At 47.0% G+C, this 14,411-nt stretch overlaps 1 protein-coding gene across 1 annotated transcript; it reads left to right on the top strand.

Moving 5' to 3' along the window:
* The first annotated feature begins 943 nt into the window (after positions 1-943).
* On the top strand, positions 944-14,120 carry LOC139269090 (N-lysine methyltransferase KMT5A-like). The gene is made up of 7 exons (XM_070888169.1): positions 944-1,012; positions 3,183-3,345; positions 6,113-6,356; positions 7,426-7,513; positions 7,693-7,752; positions 8,304-8,494; positions 13,302-14,120. Exons 1-7 carry the CDS (start codon positions 1,004-1,006, stop codon positions 13,510-13,512), a joined length of 966 nt encoding a protein of 321 aa, XP_070744270.1. The 5' UTR covers positions 944-1,003; the 3' UTR covers positions 13,513-14,120.
* Positions 14,121-14,411: the final 291 nt, after the last annotated feature.

Raw genomic sequence — 14,411 nt, forward strand, 5'->3', positions numbered from 1 at the left:
TTTATGTTTCTTTTTTTTTTAATAAATAAAAAAAAAAATTTAAAAAAAAATCTTCCCCCAAATCACCGGCGGCAATCCGCGGTCACGTGACGTCCCCAGAGGGAGTAAATCCCCCCCCCCTTCCTCCTCCTCCTCCTCTCTCGCCTCTCGTCCCCCTGCTCCAGCCAATCCGCGCCCGCCCTGACGTCAACGCGGCCAATAGAAAACCAGCGCGTAATTCAAAATCCCCGGGGCTGCGGGGATCAGCCTAACTTGATGGAGAAGCGCCGTTGTGTCCGTGGGTGGGAGGTGGGGCGGGGCATGCCTGTGACCGACAGCTCTCCTGTCCAACGGCCGCTGAGGATTCCGGCGTGGCGTCCCGCGTTACCAGCACGCTCTATCCAATCGGAGGCGGGGTAAAATAAAGTTAGGCTGCGGGGTAGAATGTTCATTTAAATGTTTTTTTTTTGAAGGGTGCTGAGATGCTCTGTTTGCAGTAATTTAAAAATTGTGTGTTCTGCAATCAAGAGTGGTGGAACTTGTTGTTTTTTTTTTCCAGTTATTTATTTAGTAAATTATTTACAGTAAAAAAAAATGGGTAAAAATGTTTGATTTCTATTTGTTATTTAATGTAAATGTGTCATTTCTGTTGCCGCTGTGTAGAATGCGCCACCTGGCGGCCGGCCGGCGCTGCTGTTCGCTCGGCTTTCAGCGGCCGGTGTTTTGGGGTAAATACGGTAAATGCGCGCGGTTAGGCCCCGAGACCAGATTTTCCGTCAGGCAATCCCCGCACCGCCCGGCCTCGGCCTCGGCCTCCCCTCCGACCATGCTCCTGCGCTCGCTGGCAATGCGCTGAGCTTCATCTCAAACATGTTTTAATCCCTCAGGGAAAACCAAGGCCGCGGCTCCAAGGGCGCAGAAAAGAAGTGGCGGCGGCGGCGGCGGCGGCGGCGGAGGAGGAGGAGGAGGAGGAGGAGCCGGAGCCGGCAAGGCCGCGGCGGCCAAGGAGAACCAGCAGCGGGCCATGAGCGAGGTAGGTGTGGCGGGCCCGGCGGGGCGGAGAGGGGGCCCCGGGCGGCTGTCTGGGTGTTCGGAGCACCGTTTCCCCGCTCGCCGGATGAGCAGAGGCCGGGGATGCGGCCTAAGGGCGGGGGAAGGCTTGAGCCACTGCCCTGACTGGATTATTGATCACTTGGGATTCTCGGTGTCCGAGGCTCCGATCGATAGATGTTTGTGTATTGGGGACCGGAGGGGTGGCCGGCCTGTGTCGATGCTGGAAAGCGGGCGATGATCAGCCAGGATCTTACTGAGTGGCGGGGCAGACTCGAGGGGCCGAAGGGCCTACTCCTAATTCTGATGTAAACTTGTATTTTATATTAAAACCTTTTTTTTTAAAAAAAAGGGTGAAGTTAATAACTATTAAAATCAGAAACCAGCATAAATAATCATCAAGAAAATAAAGTTGACTTTTTGTAAAATTAAATTCTGAAAATAATGTGGCTTTACATCTGATATTTTCCCCCTTCTTTTAAAAAAAAAATATAAAAATAAAGATTCTCTTTGTGGGCAAGGTTGGCATTTATCGCCCAGCCGGATTGCCCTGAGGAGGTGGGAGCCTTCTCCTTGAACCGCTGCAAAAAGTGCTGTTGCTTGACTGGTTCTTGGGAGTGATGGGCTCACAGTGGGGTGAGCTATCTCATCAGCTTCTTCCCTCCTTCTCCACAGGGAACCTCTCTCCATAAGCAGGGCTCCCCACTCCAGCCCCTTTGCTCTTCCTCCCCAGCCCCTTAGTACAGTCGATGCCCCTGGCAAGTGATTCTCATGGATAAATTGCAGAATGTGATTTCCCTCCCACCCCAAAATGGTTAATAATTCTGAGGGGTTGTATGCTCATTCAAATTCCTCTTTTAATCTTTCCTCACTTACTCTAGTTATTAATGGATTGAATTAGGGAATGTGATCCTGAAACGCCAGCAATAAACAGCTGCAACAGACATAGATGGGTGTTCACGTGGCTCAATCCAGTCAATGTGAGACACATCTGCTGTGCGTCTCAATCTGCCTCTTCCTACAAAATAAATACAAACCGAGCTACTGCTTATCTCTGACGCAGCACTTCAGGTGGTTTGGTCAATGGGGAAAATGACAGAGGCTTTTTAACAGTAAGTACAGGATTGGCTTTATGTAACCGTACTGAAGCACCGAGCAGACTTGGAAAAACCTGATGCTTTTAATTATTTCTCGGTGTATTTTGATAAACCATCCTGGCAAGTTTCTGGTTTAATGCTTGACATTTGTACGGACTGCAAAGTCTGTAATTGATATAATCCCACCTGTGAAATTAGGATATATTTGAGATTTTTTTCATGCAAATTTGTCAGTAAAGTTGTAAGATCATCCTTTGCATTGTATGCCATACAGTAGCTCCAGTATACATAGTCCTGCGCTGTTTTCACATTGAGATAATCTAGTCTACAGGGAAAATACTTGGAATTGTAGTTTTGGTGTGAATGAAAGTATTAATAGTACCGGAAACATTCAACTCGGTTAATGATTTAGAGTTGGTTCAAGGCTTGTGGGTATCACTTGAAACCTAAAATTTAATTGTAGTTTGTACTTTTTAAAAAAATTTTGTGGTTTATCAATAAAATGTGAAGATTGCTGAATATTTTGTACTGACATTCCATCGATTTAAACATTGTGCTGTCAATTTTTGTCCGGTTGCAGTTCTGTGAAGTGCCTTTTGACATTCTTTTTCGACTGTTAGTTCATGATGCAGTACTTTATTTTTTTTGGGCTGCAAAAATTATAAATGCTCATTAAAATTAATTCTTTCCTTCAAGATGTTGGTGTTTTTTTTTTAAAAAGAGTGGGATGTTCCAGCTAGCTTACAATGTGGTAACTCCTCCCTACCCCAGTAACTGATCTTTGCTTATTTACAAGCAGCGATGCCTATTGCCTGTCGCTCTCTAATATAAACATTATCTCATTGTTTGTTTGAGGTGGTTGTTTAGTTGATCTTATTGCTGTGTGCGAAATCTTGCGTGCAAATTATCTGTCGCGTTTGTCTACATTGAAGCATTACTGAAGTAATTCATTGGTTGTGAAGCAGTGGAACATCCAGAGGACACGAGAAGATGCTACAGTGTACATAAATACAAGTTCTTGCCCTTTCTTCCTAACCAATGTGTGTGTTTCGCCAGGAGAATGTGCGCGTTAAATCAAAGATCCTTCAGCACTTAAGCCCTGCAAAAACCCCTGCTCCTCGGGCCCCGCTACAAGATGAAAACTCTGTTGCTTCAAGTAATCAAATGAAGTTTCAAGTCAAATGTACTGTAAAATGTGAAATGCAGAAAGAGGAAGGAGGTACGTGAGGTTAACAGCTGCGCATGTTTCGTGAGTGTTTCTGTAAAGAAAGCAAGCGACTTTAGTTTAAAACGGCTTTTTAATTTACAGTAATGCTGTAATGGTTGGTGCAGGACACCAAACCTAGTGTTGCTTAGTAGGGCTAATAATTCCATTTCCACCATACAATTTAGAAAGACATGGTAGTAGACCACTGGAATTGGGATCCTGACAATCCTTGTGGTCAGGATACTCGAGATGTTAGCCACACTTTCTATCAATGTGCAGATGTAATGTAATGTAATGATCAGAGAGTTTATTTTGAGTAGGATGGAGAAGATACCAGTTGAATGGCCCATACTTTTGCCTGTTCCATACTATGCATTGATGGTGCATTAATAATGGCCTGTGACTGGTTGCTGAGCATGGCGTCGAGCCAGGCCTCCCTTGTGTAGGATGCTTGGCTTTGACTAAAATTCTCCTGCGTAGGAGAGAGCTCCAGCTTAAAATTCAAACACCCACATAGCGAGTGCCTCAGCTCTAACTACTTAAATAAATTTATTCCAACTTGATTTTTAGAGATCAATCTTGTCAAACCAAAGTGGAACTCGAGACATTCAGCCCCTCGAGTCTGCTGGGCATTCAAGTAGATCGTGGCTGATCTGTACCTCAACTCATTTACTTTTGATCCATATCCATTGATACTTTTACCGAACAAAAATCTAACGATCTCTGTCTTGAAAGCTCCAATTAACCTGCAGCATCCAGAATATTTTGAGGGAGAGAGTTCCAGATTTCTGCTGCCCTTTGTGTGAAGAAGTGCTTCCTTATGTCACCTCTGAACAGCCTGACTCTAATTTTAAGGTTAAGCCCCCTTGTTCTAGACTCTTCCACCAGAGGAAATAGTTTCTCTCTCTACCCTATCATATCCCTTTTATCATTTTAAAGAGCTCGATTAGTGGTTTTGTGTGAATTCTCTCCAGGGTTGGGCTCGGCTTTGACTCTGGTTATAGTGTAACATTAGCACCTCCAGGCTTTGCAGCAGTGCTAAACAGAAACTCGACACCATACATTCCAGCCGAGCACAACACTTCACCGTCAAATATCCAACACAAGCTTGTAGTGTTTGAGAGTAGGTTTATTGGTCAGATTTCCAGCTGCTTGTCTAGCCACCTATTCGCAGAATTATTTATTCCAGCCAGACTCCACTGGCCCTTGATTCATGCCGATAAACTGGTGCCCCTAGTCTGTTCTGCGGCAGTGGGTGAAGGTCGACTTTGTTACCCCTGCCTTCTGCGGGCTAATGATTTAGGTTAGCTTGGAGGTATTCATCAGCGTGTAACCTTGCAGCTCCTTCGCGTATGAAAACTGCTGCACTAACGGCTGCAGAAGTTCTCCAGGCACCGCACGGACCAGGGAGAAGTTACAAAGGTTACTGTCGCGGTCCTAGAAATAGCTTTCGGTTTAGTCTTTGGCAACGAGGAGAAATTAACCCGCTACAAAAACAAAATTGTTTCTGATTTCTGTTTTGTTCTGATATTTTAGAATTATTGTTTCACATCCATTACACTCAACCCAAGAACTGTTGAGAGAATCAATCAGGATTTCAATGACCACTGAGGCTTTGCTTTGTATGTTTCAATTTCCAACATCTGTGCTAAATGTTGGGGTCACGAACTAGGGTGGTTGTATCCCGAGAAATATTAATTTTATAGAATTATACAGCAGAGAAGATGGCCATTCGGCCCGTCATGCCTGTGCCGGCTCTTTGGAAGAGCTGTCCAATTAGTCCCACTCCCCCTGTTCTTTCCCCGTGGCCCGGCAAGTTTCTCCAAGTATTTGTCCAATTACTATTGGGTTAGTTTCATCTCTTCACTTCCCGTTTTGGTCATAGGCCCAGAAATTGTGGTCGGAAACTGCTGCCTCCGAGCTCAGAAATTTCTGCAAAAGTACTTGGCTCATGGAGTTCGGAGACTTCTGGTCCTGGTTCTCTCTGCGAAGGCCTGCATAGAGGCCCACGTATCCCAGGATCCTAAGTGTTTTGTACGCATCACTGGAATCGCATGGGCCGGCCCAACCTATCAGAGTTGGGGTATTCCCAAATCTACTTAATGGCGAATTCCAGTATATGGAATCACCATGAGTACAAATGGGAATATCCCCAAAAGCACAATCACTGAAAATAACTTTTTTTTTAAATCACATATTTCAAATTAATAAAAATGGAATTTAATTAATTATTTTAAACAAAACATTTATATTTTGAAAAATAAATTTAAATATTTTAACAGGTCTTAAACAAAATAAAATTAACAGGATATTAAATGTTAAAATTATTTTTAAAATTATATTTTTCTGTACTTTAAAAGTCTTGCTCTGATAAAAGCAGACCTCACTCCTGCTTTTATCAGTCGTAAGAAATTGAAGGGCATTCGCTGGGCAGGAGTTTGTCAACTAGCCCAACTCTCCACCCGTAGAGGCCCTTTGAGTGAGTGCGATCCGTCAAGAGGATTCTTGACAGATTGCAAGTTCTGGGTTTAGGCACGTGCGCTTCACAGGCCTAAACCCGGAATTTGCGGGGTGCCTATGTGCACGTACGCACCCATAGGGGTCGCAAATTCAGGCCCTTTGTCTTGATAAGAGATTTGGTCCTTTTATCATAGTTTGGCTACAGCAAACATTTAAAACTGGTTACTGTGTGAGAACTGTTCATTTTGAATTGATCCTTTGTTTTAATTTTTTTTTAAGTAGTTTAAGCTTGTAATTTTCAGATCTGTTGTTCCTGCAGATGAACAGAACGTTTGTGTGCTCAGTGCTGACGGGTCCACTGAGTGCAGTAAGGAGCTGAACAGTGAGAGAAACGTGGTCCGTGAGGAAGGAGCAGGGACAGCAGCAACCATCGCACACACCGGCGGTGAAACCGCAAGAAAGGACAAGGCTGCTGCTGGGCTTTCTGTGGGAAAGAGCGGCGCTAAAATAAACGCAAAACCTGTTCGAAGGAAGGGTAAAGGGAAGCCTCCGAAACGCACGCCGTAAGTTAAACTCTTCACCGATGCTGTTCATCTGTGTTTGAGCTTTGGCCCCTCCAGCGAGGGGTATCATCTCGGTGTTTAATAATTATGAGGGGTTTTGGCAGATAAGGAGAAACGGTTTCCACTGATGGGAGGGTCTGTAACCAGAGATTACTGATTTAAGGAGATGAGAATTTTTTTTACGCAGGGATGTGATCGGGAATGCGCTGCATGAAAGGGCAGTGGAAGAAGATTCAATAGTGACTTTCAAAAGAGAATTGGGTAAATACCTCAAAAGGAAAAATTTGCAGAGCTATGGAGATGAATCGGACCGCTCTTTCAAAGGGCTGGTACAGGCACGATGGGCCAAATGGCTTTTGTGCTGTAAGATTCTAAATTTCTGTGTTTGTAAGATCGGGTGGCTCTGGGCAGCCGGGGTAAGTGTCGCAGCCTGACTGCACTTCTGTCCCCCTTTCAGGGACTCACGGGAGCCTCTGCTCGGGGTGATGTGAATGTGAGCATAGTTTCCCCCCCCCCCCCCCCCCCGTGATGGGATGTGTTGGTACAGTACCCACGGTACCACCCCGTATTTATTTTCTACTTTAGTAATTTTACAGACCATGGGAGGCTGGTGATTATCACAAATCAGAAATAGCTCAAACACTCGGTCCAGTTGGAGCACCCTGGCTGCAATCGGCGGACTCGGCCCAAACCAAGGATCACATCTGGGATCTTACTGCTGGTGTGTTTGTCTCCCCTGAGCCACGTGCTGGGCTGGGGAAGTCACTCGTGTTTAGTTATTTAGCAGATGGAGGTGGCTGACAAAGTCAGCACTGTGGGAGCACCTTCACCACACGGACTGCAGCGGTTCAAGAAGGCAGCTCAGCACCATCTTCTCGAGGGCCTTTAGGAATGAGCAATAAATGCCGGCCTTGCCAGCGACGCCCACATCCCATAAATAAATAAATGAATGAAGACTTGCAAGCTATTTGTGTGGATTTTTCACTCTCTGGCTTCCATCCTGCAGCAACTGTGCTGCTTCTGACTTTTCTCCTATAAGCAAATTCTTCCTTTTTTTCCTCCCCGTCAGTGTGAAAAGCCCAGCGAGCCGGTATCACAAGGTCACCGATTACTATCCCATCCGGAGGAGTTGTCGCAAGTGTGAAGGGCAGCTGAAGGTAAATTTTTATTTGGAACTCTTGGTGCAGCACAAAGGGTCGGGTCAGAATTTCCAGCCCTGTCTCTCGCTCTCCATGCTGTGGGTCAGGTTGTGTCTGTTGCTGCGCAATGAACAGACAGACATTGGAAAGTCCAAAGATCTGTCCACTCAATCTGCTCTCTCTTGTTTTTCCAATAGTCCGAAGAAAAGAAAATAATCGATGAACTGATTCTGAACGGGAAGGAAGAAGGAATGAAGGTAACTTTTGAGATGTGGGAAAGTGTACCATTAAAAGTTGACTTGCCTGGGGATCTGGGCGGCAGGGGGCTGGGCCCTTCACCTCTGAGTCATGGGTTAAAACCCAGCCCAGGCTGGTGGAATGGCATTGTGTAATCGGCTGTAAGGGTGCTCTGTCAAGTAGCTTGACCAGTGATCCAGTGCGTAGTGGATTTGGGCCCGCACAAAACTGGCACTAATTGGCATTCTCGGGTACCTACGGTTTGGGGCATGGGGAATGCCACAACAGTAATGGACAACATAGTATTTTAACCGTTTTATTGGCAAGATGGAAAGCTGATTGTTCAAGTGTTTTTGATCATTTGTGTGCCTTACTTCCTTGGTTACTGAACATATAGATGTTTTAAGTACATTTATACACGTGTAAAGTGTATTTACCTGGATTGTATGTGAAGTGTTTTCTACTAAAGTTAGCGCATTGGCTAAAACGTGTCTGTAGCCTCGCCTGTGGCTAATCAGCGATGCTATTGGGTAAATGCTGTTCTAACGGCTACCTCCTCCCATTCTCACAGGTTGGTATAATTGACGGAAAGGGTCGTGGTGTGGTGGCCACGAAATCCTTTCAGCGTGGAGAGTTTGTGGTGGAGTACCATGGGGACCTCATTGAATTTCCAGTCGCAAAGAATCGCGAGGCTAAATATGCACAGGATCCCTCCACTGGCTGCTACATGTACTACTTTCAATACCTCAGTAAAACTTACTGGTGAGCCCCCCTCCTGCATGTGCTGTCTGTTTCCTTGTGTATTTGTTAGCCTGTTCTCCTTTCTTTGCCGTTAGCTCAACACAAATGCACAATGCTGTCACTACTAATGCTGAATTCACTCTGATAGCACTGTTGTGTATATAAGAATCTTGCATTTGGATGCACCTCTTGTCACCTTTTCCATGATAAATTGCTGTGTCCATTAGAATGCAGCCTGCCGATGTAAACGTGTCACTCTGTAATGACACCCTCCTGCCAGCAGTGATCATTTTATGCATTAGTTCTGCCCGCACACTTGGTTGGCATTCCCTGGGGTAATTTTAACTTATCGCTGCGCAATAAAAAATCAAGCACAGTGTAAAACGGGGCGATAAAAGTTAAAATTACCCCAAACCCCCTCTGTGTGCAATGCCACAGGAGGTCAGCTAGTAGGTTCTGAAGATTATCGAAAATCTTGTGAACGTTGAAAGGATGGTAGAGGCAGAAAACCACATCGCATTTAAAAAGTCATCACAGGCAGTCCCTCAATCGAGGAAAACTTGCTTCCACTCTAAAAGTGAGTTCTCAGGTGACTCTACAGTCCAATGTGGGAATTACAGTCCCTGTCACAGGTGGGACAGACAGTGGTTGAGGGAAAGGGAGGGTGGGACTAGTTTGCCGCACGCTCCTTCCGCTGCCTGCGCTTGGTTTCTGCACGCTCTCGGCGATGAGACTTGAGGTGCTCAGCGCCCTCCCGGATGCTCTTCCTCCACTTTGGGCAGTCTTGGGCCAGGGATTTCCAGGTACCGGTGGGGATATTGCACTTTTTCATCAAGGAGGCTTTGAGGGTGTCCTTGAAACATTTCCTCTGCCCATCTGGGACTCGCTTGCCATGTAGTACTTCTGAGTAGAGCACTTGCTTAGAGAGTCTCGTGTCAGGCGGACATGCCGACGATGTGGCCCACCCAACGGAGCTGGTGGAGTGTGGTCAGTGCTTCGATGCTGGGGATGTTGGCCTGAGCGAGAACACTGATGTTGGTGCGTCTATCCTCCCAGTGGATTTGCAGGATCTTGTGGAGGCAGTGCAGGTGGTACTTTTCCAGGGCTTTGAGGTGTTTACTGCATATAGTCCACGTCTCTGAGCCATATCAGAGGGCAGGTGTCACTGCTGCTTGGTGCCAGCTTTGAGGTCTTCAAACACTTTCTTCCTCAGGCAACCAAAGGCTGCACTGGCACACTGGAGGCAGTGTTGGACCTCTTCATCAATGTCTGTCCTTGCTGATAGACTCCCGAGGTATGGAAAATGGTCCACGTTGTCCATGGTCTTGCCGTGGATTTTGATGACCGGGGAGCAGTGCTGTGTGGCGGGTTCTCGTTGCTGGAGGACCTTTGCCTTACGGATGTTTAGTGTAAGGCCCATGATTTTGTACGCTTCGGTGAACATGTTGACTATGGCTTGGAGTTCGGCCTTTGTGCGCAGACGCAAATGTCGTCCACGTTCTGTAGTTCGATGACCGAGGATGGGAAGACCATGGATCTAGCCTGGAGGCGACGAAGGTGGAACAGGTTTCCATTGGTTCTGTAGTTTAGTTCCACTCCAGCATTGCAGCAAGGAAGATCGCGAAGAGAGTTGGTGCGATGATGCAGCCCTGCTTGACCCCGGTCCGGATGTGGATTGGGTCTGTGATGGATCCGTTCATCAGGATCATGGCTGGCATGTCGTCATGGAGTAGGCGGAGGATGGTGACAAACTTTTGGAGGCAGCCGAAATGGAGGAGGACGCTCCATAGACCCTCACAATTGACATTGTCAAAGGCCTTTGTCAAAGAAGGCCATGTACAAGGGTTGGCGATGTTCCCTGCATTTCTCTTGTAGCTGTTGCGCGGTGAAGATCATGTCCGTTGTACCCCTTAGTGGATGGAATCCGCACTGTGACTCTGGGAGGAACTCTTCAGCCACAGGGAGAAGACGATTGAGGAGGATTCTAGCGATGACTTTCCCAGTGGCCGACAGTAGGGAGATTCCTCTGTAGTTGCCACAGTCGGACTTGTCCCCTTTTTTGAAGATGTTCACGATTACGATGTCCGAGATCTCCTGGCCTGCTCTCCGCCTTCCAGAGAAGAGCGATGAGGTCATGCTTTCGTGCCAATGGTGCTTCTCCGCCATACTTTAGTACCTCGGCGGGGATTCTATCTGCTCCTGATGCCTTGTTGTTCTTGAGCTGACAGATGGCCTTTTCTACCTCGTGCTGGGCTGGGGTTTTGCTGAGATGGTGGCGGGTAGCATGCTGCGGGATGGAGTCGTGGTTAAAGAGGTCTTCGAAATGCTCCTTCCAGCGATTCCTGACTGCCTCGGTGTCCTTATTGAGTGCCTCTCCGTCCTTGGCCAGCAGTGGGGTGGGGCCTTGGGTTCTTGGGCCGTAGGTAGACTTAACTGCGGTGAAGAATCCTCGCACGTCATGGCTGTCGGCCAGCTGCTGAATCCTGTGCTTTCTCCATCCACCATCTATTCTTTGGGTCGCGAGTTTTTTGTTGGACCTCGGCCTTCAGCCGCCTGTAGAGCTGCTTTGCTGCTCCCAAGTTGGGTTGCTGCTTTAGGTTCAGAAATGCCTTACACTTGCGGCTTATTAGCTCCTGGATCTCCTGGTCATTCTCGTCAAACCAGTCTTGGTGTTTCCTGGTTGGATGACCGAGCGTTTCTTCGCAGGCACTGGTTATGGTGGCCTTGAGGGCAGATCAGGCGCTGTGGGCACTCTGCGTCTCAGGGTCATCGAGAGTTGCCAGGTTGGCAGTGAGGCGCTGGCTGCTAAAGGCTTTCTTAACTGGGCCTTTGAGTGCTCCAGCGTTGATTTTTCAGCGGCATTGCTTCTGTTGCCGTCGCTGCTTTGGGGCAATATTGATAATGCCGGAGCGGATTAGGCGATGGTCCATCCAGCATCATCGGCTCCTGTCATGGCGCGGGTGATGCGCATGTCCTTGCGGTCCCTTCCTCAGACAATGACTTAGCCTAGCAGGTGCCAGTGCTTGGAGCGAGGGTGTTGCCATGAGGCCTTGTACTTGTCCCTCTGACGGAACAAGGTGTTGGTGATGACAAGGTCGTGTTCTAGACATTTTGTCAGGAGCAGGGTACTGCTGGAGTTGGTTTTCCCTTTCCCCTCTCTCTGCCGATCACGCCTCCCCAGAGGTCTGTGTCCTTACTGACTGGCGTTGAAGTCGCCGAAGTAGATCAGTTTGTCGTCTGTAGGGACTCTGGACAGGGATTGTTCGAGGCTGGAGTAGTACTTGGATGTGCACGTGAAGTGCTGTAACCTACAGGGCTATGGACCAAGAGCTGGAAAGAGGGATTAGGCTGGATAGCTCTTTTTCACCGGCACAGACACGATGGGCCGAATGGTGGCCTCCTGTGCCATAGGTTTCTGTGATTGAAGAACATCGAGGCTGTGCCAGTGCTGGCCCCACGTCCCAACTCTCGGCCCTGCTGCCTCTGACTGACAGCCAGCGATATTTTATCCTTCATTACTTGTACGGAGGCAAATTTTAAAAGACAATTGATTATGTTGTTTAAGTAAAAGCAGAAAATGCTGGAAATACTCAGCATAAAGTCAGCGTTTCCGGTCGATGACCTTTCATCAGAACTGTCAACAACCTGAAACGTTAACTCTGTTTCTCTCGCCTCAGGTGCTGCCCGACCTGCTGAGCGTTTCCAGCATTTTCTATTTTTATTTCAGATTTCCAGCATCCGCAGTATTTTGCATCTGTTGTTTTAAGCCCCAGTTTCACTGGTGCAGACATGTCATGTCTCAAAATCTGGGCCTATGCCATACCCAACTGGGTGAATCCCCATATAGTGCAGAGTGCTGGCAGGACTACAGCTGCATACTCAGTGAGCGGTCTCCTCGGTTGCCATGGAAACTTTCTACCTGCCGATTGTGTAGTTAGTCCAGTGTAATCTTGCGTCCGGCCGAGCTGGGATGTGCATTGCAAGCTCCTCCTCATGGGGCTGCATTTACTGTGGAAAGTCTGGACCCTTGCTGCTTTTACACCTCAGTACTTTATTTTTAAATATCTAATGGACTTTGGCTCATCTGAGCATCTCTTCCAGAAGGCCAATCTCTGCCATCTCCCCATTAAAGCATCCATCCGTTTATTAAACGGACTCCATTGTCCTGGCCTCAGCCATTCCTCCCTGGCAGCAAAGATGGAAAGAGCTGTCTCTGCACATACAATGGTTTTATTGGCAGATTTTACATCACCACCCCCCCCCCCCCCCTGCCGATGATGCAGCTTTCAGTGATGTGTGGGGTATGAGTCACTAATTGGTTCCACTGGTGAGGGTGATCAGTGGAGCCTTTTGTCAAAATGTTCATTTTGACAGCTCTCTTTTTTTTTTCTGTTTTTAAGATGAAGCAAGCTTTGGTCTGCTGCCTCTTCCTCATCTGTAGGGAGGTGTCGTCTCGAGACCGGCAGCTAAAATTGCTGGCAATCATGCACTATTCAGACTTCTTCACCCAGACATCGTGCACTTGTCCAATCTCTACCCAGAGAGTGGTTTAAAATTGCTACCACGTAAAGTAATTGAGGCACGGATGCATTTAAGGGGGAAGCTAGATAAGTACTTGAGGGAGAAAGGAATAGAAGGATACGTTGATGGGTTTGAGGAGGTTGGTGTGGAGTATAAATGCTGGCACGGACCCACTGGGCCACATGGCCTGTTTCTGTGCTACACATTCTCTAACTGTGCTCTGTCCTGTTCTCCCACAGTGTTTATGATCTCTTTGAGGATATTTTTCCTAAATATTTTAAGTTTTTAAATGTAATTTGTTTTGTAGCGTGGATGCAACGAAGGAAACGACACGACTCGGTCGACTGATCAACCACAGCAAGAGCGGGAACTGTCAAACCAAGTTACACGACATCGACGGGAGCCCACACCTTATCCTTGTCGCCTCTCGGGACATCACAATGGGCGAGGAGCTGCTGTACGATTACGGAGATCGGAGCAAGGCAGCGGTTGCCGCTCATCCGTGGCTGAAGCAATAAGCCAAGTTTGAATTTTTTTAAAGAGAGAGAAACAGTTTAAAGTATTCGGTTTGATGCTTGCTCTACTGGGCTTTGTGATGCAGCATTTAATCATAACCGCCAACACAGACTACAGGATTCCACGAGCAGTGCGGAGCAGGTGGTCTTGCATCTTTGGAACTTTTATATCTTAATGCTTTTGTATATTTTGTACACTGGTGTGCTTTAGGTGCTTGCAGTCATGAGGCAGGTTGTGTTTTTTATATAAACTATTTCCCAATGTCCAGCTCTTGTACAGTATTAGCAGCCTCGGTCTGCTTTTGTGCTCTGCATTAGAAATTTACTTTTGCATATTTAAGAGATGGAACGGTGTCATTTATAAAGTAATGAGCCGTTTTTAGAAAGCCTCCGTATGCTGGATAATGAATTTGGTGTTGCTTCCACTGGAAGCCGCAATTGGACGTTTCAAAATACTAAGTATGAGCGTTTGTTTGCGTTCGCTGAGATTCAATTTTAACGCTGGGCTTCACATCACGTGCCCGACTTTCTGTTGTAAACAGCTATTTAAAGTTCATGTACAGAAGCTTCATGTTGAAGAATATTTAAATAAACTCTGTGACTTAATTGCATTGCAGCAGTGTTTTGCTTGTTAATGGTGATGAGAGTTGGGGGCTTCAGCACATTGTCCCCACAGACTCTGGTTTGAATCTACCCCAGTGGGAAGCTGATGATGGTCTCCCTCTGCTCACTGTAATGAGCCAGCGATTAATGGAGCCGGCCCATCTTAATCCAGTCCTTGGTACGTGGCATGGACTGTCTGCAAAAGTCTGCCATCTCGCACAGGTTGGGTGGATTGTTACTGGTCTGTTAGCAGGTGTCCTTCTGGCCTGGCTAAGGGATGTTGCAGAAGAGCAAGGGAG

The sequence above is a fragment of the Pristiophorus japonicus genome, chromosome 8, assembly GCF_044704955.1.
Source record: "Pristiophorus japonicus isolate sPriJap1 chromosome 8, sPriJap1.hap1, whole genome shotgun sequence".
In the NCBI taxonomy this organism is placed as follows: Eukaryota; Metazoa; Chordata; class Chondrichthyes; family Pristiophoridae; genus Pristiophorus; species Pristiophorus japonicus.

What these genes read in the sequence shown, in the direction of transcription:
- LOC139269090 (XM_070888169.1), top strand. An exon ending in GGAAGGAAGAAGGAATGAAG is followed by an intron (nt 7,753 to 8,303) that starts GTAACTTTTGAG and finishes CCATTCTCACAG; the next exon opens with GTTGGTATAATTGACGGAAA. An exon ending in TACCTCAGTAAAACTTACTG is followed by an intron (nt 8,495 to 13,301) that starts GTGAGCCCCCCT and finishes TTTGTTTTGTAG; the next exon opens with CGTGGATGCAACGAAGGAAA.